The 20,620-nt window shown below is 32.5% G+C and overlaps 1 protein-coding gene and 1 long non-coding RNA gene across 2 annotated transcripts in view; one reads left to right on the top strand and one right to left on the bottom strand.

Annotated features, from left to right (window-relative positions):
• Window positions 1-3,633: 3,633 nt before the first annotated feature.
• Window positions 3,634-4,599, top strand: LOC114332410 (uncharacterized). Its single transcript, XR_003652791.2, has 2 exons — window positions 3,634-3,888; window positions 4,362-4,599. It is a non-coding gene; the product is annotated as an uncharacterized LOC114332410 (long non-coding RNA).
• Window positions 4,600-6,356: 1,757 nt separating this feature from the next.
• LOC114332411 (uncharacterized) overlaps window positions 6,357-20,620 on the bottom strand; it is a 37,274-nt gene continuing 23,010 nt past the window's right edge. The window contains exons 2-4 of the mRNA XM_028282210.2: window positions 19,431-19,516; window positions 9,382-9,490; window positions 6,357-6,780 (exon numbers count right to left, since the gene is read on the bottom strand). Of these exons, the coding sequence (XP_028138011.1) occupies window positions 6,473-6,780; window positions 9,382-9,490; window positions 19,431-19,516 (503 nt within the window). The 3' untranslated portion in view covers window positions 6,357-6,472. The remainder of the gene's footprint in view (window positions 6,781-9,381; window positions 9,491-19,430; window positions 19,517-20,620) is intronic.

Raw genomic sequence — 20,620 nt, 5'->3', positions numbered from 1 at the left:
AAGTCCTTTTTTGACTATAAACTCTTCCGATTTGTGACTGTTCCACACTATTTCGTTAGATGTCATATTTAAGGTAATTCTTATTAACTTGATTAGTTTTTCTGGTATTTCCATTTGCCGTAGGGCTTCATACATTTTTTTCTATTAATTTTGTCATAGGCCTGCTTAAAATCTATGAATAGTGCATATAAAACCATTTTATGTTCGTAGCAGCTTGTTTGGATTTCTTTTATGTTAAATATTTGCTCTGTCGTCGATCTATTGTTTCTAAAGCCTGCTTGGTATTCTCCTATTAGTTTCTCTGCGTATACCTCTAATCTTTCTCTTACAATCCTAGCAAATATCTTATAGCACACGTCCAGCAAAGCAATACCCCTGTAATTCTGCACCATCGTTGCATCCCCTTTTTTATGTAATGGGATTATCCAGGCTCTGGCCCACTCTTCAGGCATCTTTTCTTCTTTCCATGTAAGTTCTATCAGTTCATACACCTTTTCCAGTAGTTTTCTTCCCCCTGCTTTCAGCATTTCTGCACTTATTTCATTTGGACCTGGACTTTTATTGTTTTTCAATTTGCTTACAACTCTTTGCACTTCGTCTTTGGTTGGTTCGGCTATTCTTATATCTGCACCTTCTGTTCTGTCTTCGTCCTCTCCCTGATCTTCATCATCGCTGTTTAGTAACGTTTCGAAATACATTTTCCATTCTTTCATAACTTTTCCCGGCTAACTTACTAGCTCTCCTTCTATGGTCTTTATGTAGCTTGTTTTGCTTTGGTAACCTTTTTCTACTTTTTTTACCTCTTGGATAAAATGATCTTATTTCATTGTTTTTAAATTTTTCTTCTATCTCCTGCAACTTTTTTTCATTGAATTCTCTCTTTTTCTTCCTGCAACTTTTCTTTAACTGTTTTCGTACGTGGTTATACTCTTCTCTGTTTTTGTCGTTAGGGTTGGTCAACATACGTATTCTTAACTTTTTCTTCTCTTCTGACAGCTCTACACACTCACTATCAAACCACTCCTTAGTTCTTGTCTGTTTTTTAATTCTGGGTATCAATTTTCTGCTTACTTCTTTTGTAATGTGTTTTATTTGTTCCCATCTTTCTTCTACATCTGTGGCTTCATTCTTTGTTTCCAAAAACAATTTTTCTATTTCTTCTTGATACTTTTGCCTGGTTGTTTCTTTTTTCAGTTCAGCTACTTCGTATGATTTTGTTCTTTTTGCATCCTTTTTTACAACTATTTTTTCTTCTACTTCACTTTTACAAATTTTTGGTATCTCTAGCAATTTTTAAGTTATTTTGAAAAAAAGCATTATTTTCAAAATTAAAATTTTTAAAAATTTTACTTAAAAACCAAATTTTTTTAAAAATAAGCACTTTGAATCGATGAAACTTACAGATCATATAAACACAACATAAGTATATTGTAAAGCGGTAACGATTAATTTCATTTAAGTTGCTAATTGGGGGGTGATCTTCCTGATTTTTTGTTGCCAAAACAAAAGGGACCTACTTTATTTTGAGCGTAACTTGCTAACATTTGATGCTAATTTTTTTTTATAAAAATAGATATAAAGCTTTTTTAAACACTTTAAAAAAGTTGTGATGTGTTTTACCCAAGAATGCTTCAGTATTTGGAATTTTTCAAGTATAAACCTATTTTTCATTAGCTATAACTCTGCTTCTAAGGTGTAGAGACCTAATATATACACCGTTTCTTTCACTATTTTATTGGCTATAGTTTTGCTAAGAACATTTTTTTTTTCGACAAATTGCTTACGTTTTGGGTTATTTGCGAAAAACCGTCTAAAAACGTGGTTATTTTGTTGAAAAATGAACATATTCACTTGCAAATAACTCGAAAAGTATTGATTTTGTGAAAAAACTCTATAGATCAAAAGTTGCTCAAAATTAGTCAGTTTATGCATTTCGGGACATATCTTGGGCATATACGTTTTCACCCCCGAGATGGGGTGAAACTCACACCCTGGGCAAAAGCACACATCGGCACCATATCACTTTTTTCTTGGACATGTTAGCTATGCGCATGCCAACAAATTTCATGTCAATCGGTTCTTTAAAATTTACATCAAAAACTGTGAAAGAATGTACTAAGTAAAACCTTTATTAGCCGACATAGACCTGATAATAACCACCCCCATCAGTATCTCCAATATTCTTCCATGGACCAAAGAGCTACCTACTTTTAATGCTAGTTTAACATGACAGAAAAGAAGAAACTCTTAGATTACCAAATTCTTCTTAGATTACCAAATTCTCTATACCGACGCGACGAGACAACTCAAAAAGGGAAAAATACTCTACCTTGGACTTCCGGTTCTAGAGTTGCAACCGGAAGTACTGTTTTGAAGTCGCTGAGATAATATAAGCGATGTATTACTCGACGCATCCTATCAATACGAAAAAAAATATATACTTCCGGTTTCAAGCTTATTTGTCCGCCCGTCTGTCTGCCCAAGTGAGGTGTCTAAGGATAGCTTATAACCCAAGGATGGTATTAATGGTATGAGAGGGTAACCCTGTTAAGATAGGCACATACTTCCGGTTAAAAATGTGTAATCGGAAGGACCACATGGTAGTCGCAGAAATAGTACATATGTGTACATCAATCATCGCGTATTGAAAAGTTGAGCTCGAATATTTAGTTCTAGTTTTTATGTCATTTCCGGTTAAATTAAAAAGTTGTGACCGAAAGTTTGGCCAAAATCACCCAAAATTAGTGAAATCGTATATCAATTAACGCAAACTTACCCGAAGAGTTCAAATATCGACTTCCGGTTCTACTGCCTGTCACGTTGGGTTAAAACATAGGCCTTACGAAGTTCACTTGCTTGTTTTCTTTTATCTAGTACAAAGTTAATATTTTGGCAAAGTTGGTGTTTTGGCAAAGATCATCTCGTGTCCAGAAAAATGGAGAGTTTAAATAACGAAAGATTTTGAAATGTCACTTTGCAAAAATAAATAAGTTTTTAAAGTAGTTTCTAAAGTCTATTTAAGTAGTTATTGAATCTCCTTGTAATATTGTGAAACGAAAACGACAATAGACTACCCAGCTATAAACATATTTTCAGCTTGCTAATAAACTTTTTTTGGTACTCGGGATCCACGCCTAAGAGGAGGATATTATAGATGGTGGCCAAATAAAAAGACGATTTTGAAGAACTATATTTACTTAAAATCACAATAAACCATTTATATCTAATTTAGATGTATAAACCCTTTCTAGAGTCTATAGTCTAGAGTAATCATTTCTGGGGTAGGACGGCCATCTACAAAACGTAGGATTCATATCTGGCACAGATTTTGCAATTTTAGTCTAGCCCAGACCAATCATAACTAACTCTGCAATCTCAGAACTTGGACCTCGTTTCCGTGGTCGAGTCCTCCTCTTCTCATCTAACATAATCTTTTCTGAACAATAAAAAAATATCTAATTTTCCTTCCACTCACTGTAACGATGAGTAATCCCCTCGTTACTATAATATCTATTCCTATAAGCCACTTAATAAGTATGCAACCAGTTATACGTTCACGCGCAGAGAGTGCTACCTAAATTCGGGACCAATTACCAATATTAGGTTGGTATTTGTTAGGGAATTTGGGTTTTAGCGTGTGGCGATACCGCTTCCGGCGGACGGGCATGTCATATCGCCCAGAGCAGCTGCTCGTCACTTCAATGTTCGATCTTGTTGAATCAACAAGTTAATTCTCCCGTGGCCATTGTTTAAAGAATACAATTTTTGGTTAAAATGTTTATTTATAGAAGATTAGTTTACGTTGGAAGGAGTTATTATTTTATTTTGGATTTGTGGAGTTAGAAAAAGAGTTTTGTTTCCAGTTCCTTTTTTTTTGGAAAGCAATGGGTACGTAGCCATGTTTTTTCATTTCTTTTCCCTGTTAAAAAAAATAACCATTTAAATCATTTTAAACACCATATTTAGATCATATTAAAAGCATTGCTGTCCTTCAATTATCACATTTTCAATTCTTAAATACTTCTAATCTACGTTCTACAGGACAAAAAATAGAATTTTTAGAATTACGTTTTCACTCCATAAGTTTGAAATCAATGATAGTTTCATTCTTTCCTTTATATAACTCTATAAAATAATCCTTTATTGCCATATACATATCTTATTGGTGCATATGTCCTTACATTTCTTTACATTTCCGTTTTATGTTCAAGGTCAATGACACTTTCTTATAAATGTCAATAACTCATCCTTTTTCTGTAATGTTTTTTCTAGAAATTTTTATGTCTTTATACCTTTCTTATATGCCCTGTTTCTTGCGTACTCAAGGAAAACCAGCTGATAGAAAGTTTTTATGATTTTAGCCACGGAAGAAAGAAGATAATATAGGAAATTAAGTCAATCTATACTTTAGTTTACCTTTATGGAATAAAGCATCATTTTGCACCTCCCCAGGTTTGGGGGAAACCGGAGGATATCTTATTTGGCGCTCCCCTCATCAGATTCACAGGCTTTGGAGAAGCAACACGCCTACTTTTGTAGCGACAGGTTTTTAGAATTAAATTTGACTGTTATTTTTTCTAATAAAATTTTTCAATTTTACTATTTTTTTTCGTGTCAATAACTTAAAAAAACCTCTAATAAAAATATACCCTCATCTTTCTTTAAAATATAGTTAATATAGTAATATTCAACATTGTTCGATAAATTTAATATTTTCACCGTTTGTATCATTTATTTAAAATAGTCTGGGGATTATAAACCATCTTGTGAAGGTGTTGTGCACAATATCTAGGGTTTATTTCCTTATTTAATGACATTTATGTCAGGTACTGTCAGGTTTCTCACCTCCGATCAGATGCGAGATTGTCAACCAATATTAATTCTCATTAATAATAAGTTTTGTACATACATATGTAGATCAATTAACTGTCTTGGTGTAATAAATTCAATACATATTTTTTTTACTGTAAAACTTGCGTTATCGACAGGAGCGTACTAGCCTAGTACGTCAGGTGGTCAGCTAGAGTATAAAATTTGTATATGGGGTTATAGGTATATTTAATTAAATTTGGTTGTACATACATATATGTTTTATTTCCTAACATTTCTGGGATCTATATAAAGCATTAGTTCAGTGCAGCAGTGTAAGTCACTCGGCGAAATATCTATTTAATATTTCCCTGGCGCCCTAAACCGTTCTTCTTAATATCTTGTCTGTCAATAGTTCAGTTTCTTTTCATTCCTCCTTATTTTAATTTATTTTCTTTCACATTCAAGTACTTCATTAGGTAACGTCTTATTTTGGGCGTGCAAATTCGGTGTGATCCTGTCCTGAGTCCCATTGATAAAGTCTCTTAAATATCCAGCTAGCCTAGCTTAAAAAACCTTCCATAACTAATTAAAACTATCCATTACAATCCCACATAATTTTTGTTACATCACCCTTAACCAACAAAGAAATTAAAATATAATAATATCTTTAATCACGCATCGAAAAAGCGGCCATATAAACTTTTGACCAATAAAAAGAAATGAACAATAATCAACGGATGTTCTTTTGACAGATATAATGAATCCAGAACTTGGATATCGTTTCCGCGGTCGAGTCCTCCTCTTCTCGTCTACCATAACCTCTTCTGAACAATAAACAATATCTAATTTTCCTCCCTCTCACCCTTAACCAAAAAGAAATTAAAGTATATTATAACACGTTGACGGACAGTACGTCAAATGTATGCAAGTGTTGTGACACTATGTTATGTATTTTGCAAAGTAAAATAGGGGAAATGCAACGTCTATAGACGTTGTCACATTACATCAATGGAAATAAGATGTCTATAGACGTTCTGTCCGTCAACGTGTTAATCACGCATTAAAAAGCGGCCATATCAACTTTTGACTAATAGAAAGAAATAAACAAAAATCAACGGATGTTCTTCAGACACCAAAGTTTCTTATAAAAATCTGTGTCTCGGTATTTCTGCAGGTGGACCTCTTGATATGAATTAGTGCTTCGTATTAACACACTGCGAATCCCAGTCGCCTACCCAATAATTAGGCTCTTTGTCGGCGGGCTTTTAATTAACACATTGAGACATTACCAGATAAGATTTCGAGCAGAAAGATAAACATAAAGATGATAATGTGTGAGAAAATTAACGGTCGCTAACGAATTCTGTCACATATTCGTTCAATATTAGAATTTATCCACTCATGCGTACAGGGTGGGACGACAATGTTTTACAATGAAAATAAGAATTATTGGTTTGTTGATGAGGTGGAATGATTGTGTTTTTGGCACCGTTTCAAGGTGATATAATAAAGGACCATATTATAGATGGTAATAAACAATAAAACAATTTTGAAGAACTATATTTACTTAAAAAACACACAATAAGCAATACCATTATATAAGTAAAAAAACCACACTAAAACATTTATAATGCATCTCATTTAAATATACAAATCCTTTCTAGAGTCTAGAGTTATCATTTCTAGGGTAGGGAGGCCATCTACAAAACTTAGGAATCATATCTGCCACAGTTTTTGTAATTTTAGCCTCGCATAGAGCGTGAAGACCCGTATTTTGGTTTGTGTCGTACCATTTAAGACCGCTTGCATAATTGTACTTAACCTCGAGACATCTTTCGGGACCTGCGTAACCTTGGCCCCAGTTAGCCCAACCTATTGGACGGCCTGTTCTCATCCACATCCATCTGGGTGGAGTGCTGGATAATGTATTTCCCGATGTCCAAAACCGATATTCAGCTCCACCACCAACTAAAAATTAAAAAGTTAAGAATAAAACTCTTAGTAATTACAGTTTGCAGAGTAAAAATTAAAACGTCTAAGGTGATAAGAAAAAGAGTGTCTGATAGTTTTACCTAAATTGTTGTAAAAGCAACAATTTATATTATTTGGTTCTCGTTTTTATAAATATCTTGGAACAAACTGTATCTTCTTGCGATACAGATTTTCATTTTCAAGAAGTGTCAACGGGTTGTGAAAAAACATATGTGTCCCATTAACATAAGTGTATAATGCCTCTAGCAAAATTAAGGACTATTATGGCTACCTCGTCATGGGCATTCGACTCTTCAAGGAATGGTGCCCCCTTTTTTTGTTGCGGGGATCTGGATGGGGGAATATATAAACGAAGATTTGTGTAAGGAGCAGAATTTATGGAAGAAGTAGGCAGTTGGTTTCAGTTGTGAGGAAAGTTGCAATAGGTATATTTTGACCAGTTTTTTACCACATTTATTATTTTTTAAGCTAGTATACTTATAAGTCTCCTGCCACTTTATCAGTGGCAAAAAGCCCCCTCAATGTAATGTGGCAAAAGCGCAAATATCGATGGAAAGACAGATGATGCATATAAAACTTAAAGATCGCAAAAGAAACGTCTGGATTAGAGAAGTAACCAAAGTGACGGACATGTTAAGGAACAGGTGGCAAGACTCAAATGGAAATTTGCAGGCCACAACATCGGACAAGCAGATAAAAGGCGAAACAAGCAAATAATTTACTGGCGACCATGGGAACATAAGATAGGAAGAGAAAGACCTCAGATGAGATGGAGCGACTATTTAAAAAAGCATGATGGATCCAGATGGATGACCACAGCGCTGGATAGGAACCAGTGAAAATGGGAAGGGGAGGCCTATGTCCAAAGATGGATAAATTAAAGCATAAAGATAGAAGATTGATACTTAGAAGTTAATATACTTATTTTTGTAATTGTACTTGTACTCTGGTCAGTTACTGACTTATGGCAGTCTCCGGTTGGTATTATTAGGAATAGCTCTGTCTCCACAAATTGTTTTATTAGGAATGGCTCTTGAATCAGTATTTGCAAGATATTGACCGCGATACTTTAGTAAATTTTTCGAAGATATCCCAGTACTCACTTGAACTTCATTGCTCGCTATGTTTAGAAGTTTAGCAGGCAGGAATGAAACTTTAGTTTTGGGATGTCTCTCCTAAATATCCTATCATGGATATTAGGGATGTTTGTTACTTGATCGATTGATGCCAATGGCTAGTTACGTTTTTTCCCATAATTTTTCTTAGCCTCTCTGTTGGCAATATTTTATTTAGTAGGCGTTTACTCAGTGTAGCCTAAAGTTTGGTTCTGTATTCGATGTTTGGTCTTATGTGCTATTTGTACCAATGGAGGGGAGTAATGTGTTGTTCCTAAATTTACCCATCAGTGTTTTTATGAGAGTGGTTCCGCTTCTTACGATGTCGAGTCTGTTTTTAGGTGTCTTTTACTATCCTTCCCTGAGTAGCATATTCACATTCTGAACAATTGCAGTTCGCATGTGTGTGTCCCCTCCTTTCTCGCGAACGAAAATTGCCCTATGTAGGATCTTACTATCGCTCTGATAGGTCTGGATCCCGCGTATGAAAAAAAAGTTGATTAATAGCAAGCTGAAAATTTGTTAATAGCTTAAGGGTGTCTAGTCGGATAAACTTTGATATATGGGAACACTGGAACAGGGGCAGTTTTAATTGTGGAACAGGTTAAAAATTTGGAACGGTCACACCACGAAAACGGCACATTTATTTTGTCCGACAGATCAGACTTAAACTCTCCGAACAGAGATTAAACTCTTATGCAAAAATCAGACCGCTATTTATCACCTGTCATAATTCCTGTCATTTGACATATTCTACATGTTCCACTCATTAAAACGCCCATTTGGAGATAAATAGCAGTATGACTTTTGCATGAGAGTTTAATCTCTGTTCGAAAAGTTTAAGTCTGTTCTGTCGGACAAAATACATGTGCCGTTTTCGTGGTCTGACCGTTCCAAATTTTTAACCTGTTCCACAATTAAAACTTCCCCTGTTCCAGTGTTCCCATATGTCAAAGTTTGTCCGACTAGACACCCTTAAGCTATTAACAAATTTTCAGCTTGCTATTAATCAACTTTTTTTTCATACGCGGGATCCAGACCTATGAATTCAACCCGACATAAATAGACAAATGTTATTAAATGAACTTTTTTTACTTCGTCCTATTGATTTGCTTTTAGACTATTTTCTATTATGTTCTCTTTCAACCGATAATTTTTTATTCTCATCTTAAGTACAATATTATAAAACTAAACACCCGCTAAACTGTTTCTTTAGTTCTAAGTCCACTAATAATATCGAAGGAAAATATATACTTGGTCCTTAAATATTTGGTATTGTACCTTAGAAGAAAGGCATTCAAATATTTGTATAATTTTGTACTTATTCGAGATCTAGAAACAAAATCGCATAATGAATTTTAATGTTGGGATCTGATTGTAAAATTTGTCTTCTAAATTTTAACACAAATCAAAGTTGCAGTAATAATTTTCTAAATAAAACTTTTTTTTATTTTATACTTACGGAATATTTTCATCCGATTAAAAAGAAAATCGTTTTCTTCCGGCGATTCTATGCTAGCTAAATCCATATTGAGTGATTTGCAATGCTCCATCGCTCCCAACCAACTACCCTAAAACATGTACGTTATTGGGTATTATCTCACAAGTAAGTAATATAAAACAGAGAAAGAGAAAGTGCTCTATAGGTCAGAGTGCAGAATCCTTGGTGATTATCTATTGGTTGAGTTTTTATAAATGTATACAGCATACAAGATGATAAATAGCAGCCATGCGATAATCTACAATATACATTCATCACCTTCCCGCTTGCATATTTACAAACCCTCATTGATTTCGGCACCTATTAAATTATAAGGCATCTATTAAATTATGGTGCCTAAGTTTTTATTGCACTTAATATTATTGTAAATATTGTGTATATTTCAATTTATTGTATTCAAATAGAAATGTCGAAACTGCAATAAACCTTGCATACTTAAGAATGTGTTTTTTGACCCTAAGCCGAGAAACAAAAAAAACAAAAATAAAAAACGCCAATGAATAAAAAACAAATAAATATTTACGTCTTCACTCGTTTTCACTGCAGCATCCATTTGACTTGCAAATTGTAGAAGTCTTGGAGGTGTCACCAGGAAAGTGTACCAATAAGTTTTCAATTTAAAAATCTTTTAGTAATATTTTCAATATTTTCAATATTAATAATTTACTATTAGGATTGAAAACTACTTCGTCTTTCAATGCCAGATGGCGCTAGCCACCTACTATCATCACTTCAGTTGCAATGGGTGGGAAAACCTCTCGATGCGAATCAGTTAAAATATGGAGAACAGTGCCTACGTTCTTTCCGATGAAGGCTCCAATAAGAGCCGAAAATCGCGATTCAAGGGACTGGACTACACTCCGTGTTCTAATTGAAAAATAAGATTGTTTTGCCTTCGCATTGCAACTGAATAAAAATGGTATACATTTTCATTTTAAATAAATATTTTTTAATTTTATTTATTTATAAGTACAGATATAAATACTCGTATAGAGTGCGTCCATAAAGTAACGCATAAATTCTTTATTAACTAAATAAACAACATTATTACAAATTACCGAAACGGGTTGATTTTTGAATTTAATTTATGATTTTTTGGCATATATATATCAGACTAGTGACGTCATCCGTCTAGACGTGATGACGTAATCGATGATTTTTTTCGATAAGAATAGGGATCGTGTGATAGCTCATTTAAAAGGCAATTCAATTCTATATTCAGTAATATAAATATTATTAATATAATTATTTACCCAGGGTGTCCAAAAACAATTTTTTAATTAAATTGATTGACACAAAAAGAAGACTTTGCGTAGTTTATTAATTCAAAATACCAGTGGTGACGCGTGACTTTTTCTGAAGTGTTACCAAAACCAGATGCAAAAAATCTTATTTAAAAAAATGAAGATATGGCTAAATGTATATATACTCTCAACGGCACAAAATTCCGCCACCCAAAATTTTTTATTAAGTTTGACAATCTATAATTTTATTATTTGTACTTCCATTTTCAAGATTCTTGCACGAGTTTGTAGGTACATGTATTGATGTCAACTGCTATTATTCCGGTAACAAAATTTTTTTGCTTGGATGGCATTATACGGGAGTGAATGTAAGCGTTGTTTTTTCTCCTAACTTTAAAAAATTCTGTGGAAAAATTGAAGGGCTGATTTTGTTTCATACTCCTTTTGTATCATCCTGGAGGTATCACTAAGGTCTTGTTTTTTGAATTATCTGAATATCTCTTTTCTTGTAAGAGCTGTAATTAAAAACACTGCTTTGAAGGTTTATTTAATTAAAAATATCAAACGCACTAAAATAACAAAACAAAACAAATTTAACAACAAAACAAAACAATTCAATAGCGGTTATGTCCACCTCTTGCAACAACGACTGCTCGCAATCTGTTTAGCATCTAATAAAGATGTGTTTTCCTTGCCTGGGGAATAGCCCGATATTCCTCTACCAGGGCCATAACTGTACCAAATTTTCTGAAGGCCTATGATGACGGCAAATAGCTTTTTTTATTCATCCCGTAAATGCTCAATATGATTGAGATCTGGGCTGCATGCGAGCCATTCTAATCTTATCCATCCAACCTCAATTGTATGAGTCAATCAGTGCTTTTATTTACAAAAAATGTTTACAAGAAAAAAGATATTCGGATAATTTAAAAAACAAAATGTTGGTGATGCCTCCGCGAAAATGTGACAGGACTATGAAACAAAATCAGCTATTCCATTTTTCCACAGAATTTTTTAAAATTAGGAGAAAATACAACGCTTCCTTTCACCCCTGTACAATGACATGCAAGCAAAATTTTTTGTTACCGGAATAATATTAAACAATATGAATACATGCACCTACAAACTGATGTAAGAATCTTGAAAATCGGAGCACAAATAATAAATTTATATATTGTCAAACTTAATCAATAATTTTGGGTGGCGGAATTTTGTGCCGGTGAGTGTAGCTTCAATAATATCATTTTGTATATCACTTGAAACTCTCGCAAGAAGAGATGTTTCCAGATGTTGACAAAAATTTTTTTTTGTCCATTAATGTTAAAAATTCCCTGTAATTGCCTCGATTGTCAGAGTCGTCGCACTCAAAATGACCACGAAACGCTAGTTCTTGTTTGGGCCAAAAACATACAGTATCTATTATAAGTGTGCTAAGGATATACCTATCTATTTTTTTAACAAACTCATTATGTTTAGCAATATTTGCTTTAAAAGCTTGGTTAAGAGAACTTTGGATTTTTGTTTTGCCAAACTGAATTAACTTGGGTATACATCTTACATGTAGGTAACGGAGAAATTTCATGTCTCCTTTTCAAAAATCTAACACTATTTAAATCGTGAACCTGGTACATCCATTTTTCTGTAGAAACCAGAAGACATGGTCAACAATACAGCAACCACAATATAACCAAGGATTTTCACTGTACCAACTAAATTTAAAATATCGAACTCCTTTGGCTGATTCCTTTTTAAATTGTTTAAAATCATTTTTTTCTTCAAAATTATACAAGGAGAATTACTTTTCAAGTAGTTGATCGATTAAGAAGCGACACTCATCCATGGTTAACTGCACGCACACTTTTTATAGGTACTGTCACCAATTTTAAATGTGGTAACAGCGCTACTGATACACAGCGCGCTTATGCCGTCGCTTCTTCAAAATTTTCAGTCACTAGCCGGTCCCGAGCGCCAGCGTGGGTATATAACCATTGTAACCAGAAATGAGTCTGGTAACAGAGTATAATAAAGTGCAACTGAGTCACATAAACTCGCCAATATTTTCGTGTCTACGAGTAGTTGGCTATTTACTGAGTTAGGTACTATTAGCACCTAATATAATAATATATTTCTATTGGTAAAAATAATGGTAAATAGAAGTATTCATCGTCATAAAATATTTATTTGCAAGATTTTCAACTGTTACCGATGGTAACAGTGGTTACATGGATACTTCGCCAGTGGTAAATCACTCCGCATTCTTATTGCGTGTTGTCAAAATTTTTTGTATGTCTTGGTTTTGGTTACATTTTCTTCCACTCTTCCACTTCTTCTGACTTTCAGGATTTTAATTTCTATCACGACCTGGTCCTCCCATCTCTCTCTAGCTTTTCCCCTCGGTTCAGTGTTTCAGATTCTGACTTCTATCCGGTGACCTTAGTCAGTAGTCCGTTTTTCCTTCCCTCTATATGTCCCAGCCATTTCAGTTGCTGTGCTTTAATAAATATATTTTCCTTTTATTATGTCTCTTATTTTATGGTACATTGTTCCTCTCATTTCTCCGTTTTCCATTCTTATCATGCTCACAATCTTCTCATGATTTTCCTTTCGAATATTCTCATTCGATCCGTATACTGGTCTGATTGCAACTCGGTGTATTTTCAGTTTTGTATTTCTGGACAGTTCTTGCCCTATTAGCCTATGGTATCTTAAGTATGTTTTGTTGCCTGCTAGTATTCGCTCTGCTACTTCCTCACCTCATTTATATTTACCCTTCATAATTACCCCAAAAGTATTTCAATTGTTGGACACTTTTAAAAGTGTAGTTTGGATCATGATTTTTCATCTCTTCTTTCTTCTCTTCTAGAGCAGGATTAGATATGTTGTTTTTCCTTCGTTAATTTCTAGATCCCTTTTCCCTGCTTCATTTACCAAGATTGTTAATGCTTCCATCGATACATTTTTATCTTTTCTCATAAGCTCCAATTTGTGTTGAGGATGGAGCGATAGTTCGTTTAATCCAGCTGGACTTGAAAATTATTTCTACCGCTATATTGAAAAGTGTGGTTGACAGGTAATTGCCTTGTTGCACCCTGTGTCTACTGCAATTGTGTTTGTACTACCATCTTTATCATTTTTTCAATCGTTCCTACAAATTTTACTACCAAGTTGTCTTCATTGCATTGGTAGTTTATAGCCCTTATTATGGTAAAGAATAATATTTTTACCATTTTCGTTTAAAAGAAAGAAAAATAAAACCAACAGTATATAAATATTAAATGGGACGTTTTGAAATGAAAATTACCTAAAATTTTCTGCCAAATTTCTACAGAAACCATTTCTTTACGTTAGCGCGGCAACGTTGTAACTGTAGTGCGGTGCACACGTAAGTATTCCGTGTTTATAATCTCAGATTGTACTCCAGCGGGAAAAGAAGTGATAGTGGAAGTAATGTATAAATAAAATACCTAATGCTAATATTTTAAAATATTTTAATAGCTATGATGATTTATGTTTGGACATTCAAAGTAATTGGCACTTTAGGCTATTTACTGAGTTAGGTACTATTAGCACCTAATATAATAATATATTTCTATTGGTAAAAATAATGGTAAATAGAATTATTCATCGTCATAAAATATTTATTTGCAAGATTTTTAACTGTTACCAATGGTAACAGTGGTTACATGGATGCTTCGCCAGTGCAAAATACATTTTACTGCTGTCATAAAACAGAAATAAAATATTGGTTTCAAATATAAACATTACCTTTTGCTTAAATTCAATGTTTAAGCTGCTACCCACCTGCCTCTTGACAGTTTAAACATTTAATTTAAGCAAAAAGCAATGTTTATTTGCCAAATAAAAATTTTATTTCTGTTTTATGACAGCAGTAAAATGTGTTTTGAATTAAATAAATTACGCACATTAGTCTTTTTGTGTCAATTAATTAAATATAAAAAAAAAATTTGGACACCCTGTATAAATAATGATGTTAATGTTTATATTATTGAATAGAGAATTGAATTGCCTTTCAAATGAGCTAGTACACGACCCCTATTCTTCTTTAAAAAATCATCGAATACATCATCACGTCCAGACGGATGACGTCACTAGTATGATATATATGCCAAATATAAATTAAAATCAAAAGTCGACCTGTTGGTCGACTGAAAGGTAATTTCTAATAATGTTGTTTATTTGGCTAATAATGAATTTATGCGATACTTTATGGACGCACTGTATACCAGTAATTATTTTTGTACCTATAAATAAATAAAAATAAAAAATATTTATTTCTTTTTTATTCAATGGCGTTTTTTATAATTTTTGTTTTATTGGTTTCTCGGGTTAGGGTCAAGAAACAAATTCTTAAATATGCTAGGTTTATTGCAGTTTAGACATTTCTATTAAAAATTTCGACATTTCTATATAAAAAATAAAATTAAAGCAACAAAATGTACCTATGTATCTATAAAAATAATATTGTAGTACTTATGTTATGAAATAAGACATTTATGACTATGAATCTGCAATCAATCACAAACGAGTCTGGCTAATTGGCTCTGCCAAAGACATTTTTCAGAAAAGAAAAGACATTTCTATTCCTATTTTTCAAGGAATAAATTAAAATATTACAATACAATAATACAATACTTACAATAATATTAATTGCAATAAAAACTTTCACCCAAAATTTAATATCTTATTTTAATAGGTGCCGAAATCAATGAGGGTCTGTAGCGTAATAGTGTATTTCAAAGGCTAACCGATTTCAGCACTCTGGTACCGCAGTATACCCCATCTGTAAACATGCTCCGCTTATCTAGATAAAACTCACAACAGAATTCTGCATCATTAGTACCTACTGAAATATGAGTAAAATAATATAACAGCTTTAGATTTAATTCGATTGGGGAGCCACCACCATCGCTAGTTTACTTCGTCATACACCACAGACGACTCTGAAGACTCTGAAAAAAAGAAACTTAAGTCAGCCAATGGTGGTGGCCCCCGAACTAGACCAATCAAGTTAGTACAAAATAAGCCGTTTTTCGACATAATTGAAAAGACGAGGTTTGACAGTTGAAATGTGTAGTATGAGATATTACAAAAAGGCTACCATCTTGGGATTCATCAAGTTTTTAGTGGAACATTTTTTAAATAAACAATCAAAACGTCAAACTTAGTTTTTTGCTCATAACTTAAAAACTTGTTTATTTAGAAATTTGACGTCCACAGGTAACTTTTTCAAAAAAAAAAGATACATCGAATGAGATACGCTAAATAAAAATCGGTTAATAAACAAAAAAGTTATTGCAAAACGGACGACAAAATCACTGTTTTTGAATATTGTTAATAACAATTTTATTGTTTATTAAAATATGTTTAAATATACCTAAACTTGAGGGCATTATGGTGTTTGAATGGTGTGCAAAAAATGGTCCAGATCTGTTGATAGTTTTTGCAAAATTTAATTTGTTTTTAAAATTTTTTGAAAAACGAGCTAAGTTTTGAGGCTGGTCCAGTTAATATGGCTGATTGTATCTCAATAATCAGGGACTCATTTCCTTCGTTAAGATGTATACTAATACCCCATGAAAAAAAAATTAAAAAAATTACATGTACGTACACAAAATTATTTGTTAATAAATAGCAGTTTTTAAGCTTATAAACAATTACAATAATTTCGTAGAAATTAGATCAAATTAAATGGCAATAAAAAATACTGAAATTTAGTTAAAATACACAACTTATAAAAAAAAATTTTAGGTCCTACGACCCTTGGGGTCTGAGATAGCCCCTTTTTTTGAAAAAATCACTGTTACGTTAATTAACAACACTAAGATCTGAAATTAACCAATCTTTTATAAGAAAAGTCAAAGTTTTTAACAAAGTTTTTTGCAAGAAAAAATGTTAAAAATTGTTTAAACAGTATTGTTATAAAGAAAGAGTATTTTGCGTTCCGACTAAAGTAAAAAAAAAATGATGGGCGCAGCCGAATGAGAACAAATTCGCGGACTACCATTCGCTAGCGCTAGACCGTTGCAGCCCATTTTTAACATTGACAGTATACCGGATTTGAAGGTTAATATTATATTTATATATTTTGGTAGAAACTTGAATTTTATGAATATTATTATGTTGCACATTTATTTAGTAAAATTATATTTTAAATAAATAAATTTAAAAAATAACAATAAAAAGGCCACAAAGTCAAAATATGCAACAGAAAAAAAGTTACGCGACCTTATAGACGAGTGGTACGTGGTACTGCCCAAAAAAACGCTCATTTCTCGAGATATCAACCACGGTGTGGTGAATGGCTAATTTTGGTCTTACTTTATACTTTTTATGGTGCTGAAAACGAAAATGAGTTTTATTTTGAATTTTAGATGGGGAAACATTGTCAAAATCGCAATTTTACCCTAAAAATAAAAAAAAAATGAAATCACGTTTTTCTTAAAATTAAAAGTTACACCACTTTTTTTTTTATAAAACAATTTTGTTCTCTGTACTCTAGATTTTAACTTAAAATTAATTAAACAGCTAAATTTCAAATTTTGTTACTCAACTTTTGCGATTAAACTTTGCAATTCAAGAATCTGCACCTTTTACTTCAAACAATTTATAACTTTCTTTATGGCAAGACAGAAATGTTGAAGCAGGTCCCATTGTCTTCAGAAAGGTGAGAAATATATACTATAAAAATAGAAAAAAATATTACAATGGAACAGAGTTGTAGCAAATTAAACTCAAAAAACGTGATTTTTTTTTATTTTTAGGGTAAAGCTGCGATTTTGATAATGTTCCCCCACGTAAAATTCAAAACAACCCTAATTTTAGTTTTGAGCACCATCAAAAATATAAAGTATGTCCAAAATTAGTATCAGTATCTCGAGAAATAAGCTTTTTTGGAGTGTGCCGCTCGTCTATAAAGTCACATAACATTTTTCCTATTGCATATTTTAAATTATTTTTTTTTGGAAAACTTCTTCATAAATTATATTTTATTTCTGTGTTAATTAAAATTATAAACTAAAAAGTTTGTCACTCAACTTTTTTAAGTAAACATGAAACTAACGAAATCTGACGACAAAATGTTTAAAAATTAACAACTTCTCTTTTAACGTGTTAAGTCATTTTGGACAAATCTCATTGTTATCTAAATGCTTCAAAGATAACACAGTAAAATTTTCAAAAGGAAATATTTACAGCGACCAAAAATACAGTGAGTTAAAATTGAAAAATCATCAAAATTGATTTTTCGCATTTTTGCATAAAATTTGATTTTTGAACATGTTCCACTAATTCTAGAAAAAAATTAACTCCATATTCAGATTCAGAGACCTCGAAAACATAAGGAATGGCGAAAATTTGTCATTCACCTTAAAGTGGATTTTTGTGGTCGGGATAACGTAATTTTAATAGTTGCTGCCGCATGCCGGTCGCCAACCGCGCCCACTATTCAGTCAGTCGACTACGCCCGCTATTTTTTACTTTAGTCGGAACGCAAAATACTCTGTGTTTATAACACTCCTATTTAAACAATTTTTAACATTTTTTCTTACTAAAAACTTTGTTAAACACTTTGACTTTTCTTATAAAAGACTGGTTAATTTCAGCTTTTAGTGTTGTTAATTAACGTAACAGTGATTTTTTCAAAAAAAGGGGCTATCTCAGACCCCAAGGGTCGTAGGACCTAAAATTTTTTTTTGAAAGTTGTGTATTTTAACCAGCTTTCCGTATTTTTTTATTGCCATTTAATTTGATCTAATTTCTACGAAATTATTGTAATTGTTTATAAGCTTAAACACTGCTATTTATTAACAAATAATTTTGTGTACGTATATGTAATTTTTTTTTACTTTTTTTTCATAAACTGTTAGTATACATCTTAACGAAGGAAATGAGCCCCGGATTATTGAGATACATTCAGCTATATTAACTGGACCAGCTTCAGAAATTAGCTCGTTTTTCAAAAAATTTTATAAACAAATTCAATTTTACGAAAAGTATTTAACAGATCTGGACCATTTTTTGCACACCATTCAAACACCATAGTGCCCTCAATTTTGGGTATATTAAAACGTATTTTAACAAATAATAAAATTGTTATTAACTATATTCAAAAACAGTGATTTTGTCATCCGTTTTGCAATAACTTTTTTGTTTATTAACCGATTTTTATTTAGCGTATCTCATTCGATGTATCTTTTTTTTCTGAGAAAGTTACCTGTGGACGTCCAATTTCTAAATAAACAAGTTTTTAAGTTATGAGTAAAAAACTAAGTTTGACGTTTTGATTGCTTATTTAAAAAATGTTCCACTAAAAAATTGATGAATCCAGAGATGGTAGTCTTTTTGTAATATCTCATACTACACATTTCAACTGTCAAACCTCGTCTTTTCCGTTATGTCTAGTAAAAACCTAACTTGATTGGCCTAAACCGAATTAAATTTAAAGCTGCCTTTCCGGTGGAAAGTATGCCAATACGTTACCAAAAAGTTATTTAGGCTGATGGGTCACCTATTAAACAATTTTTTGCTGGATGTTGCAAATGATTCGATTGTTAGAAGACTGTTACAAATAATTTTTATCTTTGAATATTGAAAGGCTTTAAATATTTTTGGTTTTAAAGTATTTTCTGATAATATCATTAACTTTTGACGAGCAGCTAATATGAAGTTATTTGATAAAAAACGTAAGTAATATTAGCACTACCACTACCAGTCAGTAATATTAGCAATAACCAATTAACTACTTACCGTAAATGTATATCCAAAGTAATATAAAGTACTTCCATTCCTCTCAACTGGAATTGATGGAGCTATGGATTGTGCTATACCCGTATCTAAAACATTAAATGTCATAATTTGTAAGAGACAGTGAAGATTATAGGGAGTCCTAAATAAGAGTGCAAAAATTGGGGAAGAAATTGAAGAGGAATATTAAATTAAATTTTCACGACCATCATTCAACAAAGTTAAATTTCAAGCTAATCAAGCAGACTTTAACCATAGTCCCCTTGCATAGACCACAACAATACTGTAAGGGTAAGTAATAATGAAATAATTGGTTAAATGGAACTCACCTATATACTGAAGCTATTTCCTTGTGGCATTTTTATGATTGATTATTTATATGGTTATATTATTATATTTATATTATATATTATTATTTATATTGATTATTTATACAAATAATTACGATGTCGGGATAGTATCACGAGGTTTTTCCTGGTTTTCCCTCGTGATTTACTATGAGATCTCTAACACTAGAATTTTAATGTCACCGTTGCATGTGGTTGTCTTTTTAAAGACAGATCACATGCTATGATTTTTTTTGTGACGGATATTCTTGAGTTGGGGTTGATTTCATGTAATCGAATGAACTATCTTTCAGTAAAGTCGTCCCAGGAACGCAACTCATAAATATTGGCAATATCATTTTAAAGTCTTCTACTTTAAAATGTATCATATGTATCTGAATTGCCGATATAAATGAGTCAAATTAAATAAATTATTAGAAGAATTTTTTTACTAAGCAACAACATTTTTGTTTCCATTAGTAGTATTTTGTATTTTGACAACGGCACCCGATTTGGGCGTCGAAACGTTAATAAAATTACTTTTTTCATTTTAATTATGGCTTATTTCCCATATAAATAATCAATCACCTATATACAGCTCCCGGAGTGAACCATACCCGGTGACAAACGCTGTCATCGGTCGTGCAGCCACCTAATATTTACGAAGGCAGGGTTTCTCACCGGTCATGGTTCGCTCCGGGAGCTGTACTTGGTTTTTGTCGATTTCGATCGTGCCTTTGACAGCTTATCTTATGTCGCTATATAATATTATAATTTTATAATTTTAGAGCTGAGAAGCATCCCGAAAAAACAATTGCCGTTTTAAAGTCTCTTTACTTATCAACACTAGACTGACGAATTTAACGT

This window comes from Diabrotica virgifera, chromosome 9 (genome assembly GCF_917563875.1).
Source record: "Diabrotica virgifera virgifera chromosome 9, PGI_DIABVI_V3a".
In the NCBI taxonomy this organism is placed as follows: domain Eukaryota; kingdom Metazoa; phylum Arthropoda; class Insecta; order Coleoptera; family Chrysomelidae; genus Diabrotica; species Diabrotica virgifera.
Note: the sequence above shows the minus strand (reverse complement) of the source record. Positions and strands in the feature narration are given on the sequence as shown.